We start from the raw sequence: 2,209 nt of genomic DNA, 5'->3' as shown, positions 1-2,209 counted from the left end.
ATGCAACTGGGTGAGGCCACAAAGTATAGCGCAGCATTATGCATTTGTTTACATGCCCACCGGAACCCCGAGGCATTACCAACGCACAATCAACCCATACAGCACATCTCTTTCTCCACATTAAGTGTTAGACATTAGAATTGCCTATTCTTGTCTGTAACATAAGTGGCGCAACTGAAGCGGTATTGCGCTAAAGGGAAATTATTTTGACCGGAGAGATTTAGATTTGCCGGCTGACGGGAACTCTGACGTCGCCATTTTGTGTGCTTCGCGGATGCGCTCGGCTCCTCTCGACTGCTGCTCGGAGTCTGCTCGGTCAGCTTCCGGATGAGGAGGCATTCGTTCGACCAACTTACAGTAGATAACATTACAAACATTTTTAACAGGGGCCATAATAGTGTAAATAATGTTTGTTTTGGCAGTTATAACTGAATGTTATGTTTTCTACTTTTTTACATCTGGGAAGGCATTTGCCTTCATCAGATGGAAAGTGTCTTGACCAACAACTTAAGTATTTCTTATAGCTATGCAGGGCATGCAAGCGAGCTAACACAAACAAGAACAAACAAACAAGTGAAATGAAGAATACAATTTAAATTGTACAATATAATATTGTGGTGGTTCATCTTATAATTCAGTCTAGAGAATGCACCAGACAGCATCTAAGACCTGCAAAAATCTAAATGTTCTAGGGGGAGGCCCCCCAAACCCTTCGTGCCATTTCGTCCGCGCGCATTTTTCAGGGCAATCTCTATTGGGCTCAGGGCCATCTGTAAATTAGCTTAGATGGCCCATCAAAATCCTTAATGTCATGCACTGATAATAGTCTAAGGATAGCCAAAACTATTCAAAAGTATGCTCAAGGGGACTCCACTATGTTTAATACTTTGATGGAAACCCATCCCATCATTGTTAAGATATTTCCTTTTTTAAATTACAGAGCGACAGAACATATCCTTAGAACTAGGATGGCTAATAAAAATCAAAACAACATGTGTAAAATTACTAAACCAAATTATAAATATTCACATTAAAACACCAATTCAACAAACAAAATGTAAAGGATCAGGTAAAGTGACCTTACTCCCTAAATATCCCATTGTACAGGAGACAGGATGAAGGAGACATTTTTTATCTTACACTCTTTCATTAATCAAGTCAAACCAGACTTAAAGCAACCCCAACACACCTGCTAGGATGTCCTGTAGCATGCATGTGAGGGAATACTGCGCCCAGGCGCCCCCCCAGGAGATGTCCCCCCGGTTGAAGTCTGTTCCCACAAGCAGGAGCAGCAGGCGCTCCAGCTGCTGCTCAGACACCACCTCACACAGGTGGATCATGGGTCTTGTGGCATTGGCTATTCTAGCAAGGACCTGAGGGGGTAAGAAAAGTACTTATTTATGTGTATATACAGATTATGGAATTTAACAAGTCCATGCATGAGGGTCCGATGGATACCTTGCAGACAAACAGCAGCAGGTCGGCGTGGCAGGTGAAGTCCATGGAGAGGAGGAAGAGGGCCAGCTTCTGCACCACAGAGATGCAGCGCTCATGGGACAGGGTGAAGGGCAGGGGCTCTACTTCTGGGGCTTCTTTGGCTGTGCTGGACTCCGTGTCCAACGTGGAGCGGGGCCACTCGGCCGTCCGCCGCAGACGGATCAGGTCTTTAAAATGCTGGAAGAGAGACGAAATAAAATGAACCCAGATTCATCATAGTTTTCTAATAATGCAAAATAACATAAGGCTCATATCTTCACTGTTTATCACAATGTGTGTATATCATAACACTCTAGATCTGAGGTGCCCAGTACGTCGACGGTCAACCGCGGGGGCAATGCTGGTAGATCACGAGTCATTCATAAAATAAAAGATCCAGCTCCGTTAAAATAGACAAAACAGGTTTTGATCCCTCCTCCCTTGGCCTCCTGCTACTAATCAGGAGTTTACTTGATTGACAGAAAAGCGACCTATCACTTTCCAGTATGTTAACCCAAAATGCAAAGCGATACAAAATCAGTCAAGTGCCGGGAAAACTCAAATTAAGTTAAAGAGACAAACAACAAAATGAGTGCGGGACCGAGCAAAAAGCTAAAGACATACCACTTCCACACAGAATGGGAGGAAGAATATTTGTTTGTGATGTCACATTCAAAGGTTATTTGCCTTATTTGTAAAGCAAGCGTCGCTCTGCCAAAGAAAGGTAATGTGG

The 2,209-nt window shown here is 43.6% G+C and overlaps 1 protein-coding gene across 1 annotated transcript; it reads right to left on the bottom strand.

Annotated features, from left to right (window-relative positions):
* Positions 1–1,042: 1,042 nt before the first annotated feature.
* On the bottom strand, positions 1,043–1,674 carry LOC104949614 (baculoviral IAP repeat-containing protein 6-like; the record flags this gene model as incomplete). Its single annotated transcript, XM_010775996.1, has 2 exons — positions 1,043–1,373; positions 1,459–1,674. Coding segments are annotated over 2 exons (420 nt in total), but the record flags the coding sequence as incomplete, so codon positions are not given.
* Positions 1,675–2,209: the final 535 nt, after the last annotated feature.

Source organism: Notothenia coriiceps, unplaced genomic scaffold (genome assembly GCF_000735185.1).
Source record: "Notothenia coriiceps isolate Sejong01 unplaced genomic scaffold, NC01 NC01_scaffold00016602, whole genome shotgun sequence".
Classification (NCBI taxonomy): domain Eukaryota; kingdom Metazoa; phylum Chordata; class Actinopteri; order Perciformes; family Nototheniidae; genus Notothenia; species Notothenia coriiceps.
This window is presented reverse-complemented; position numbering and strand designations above follow the sequence as displayed.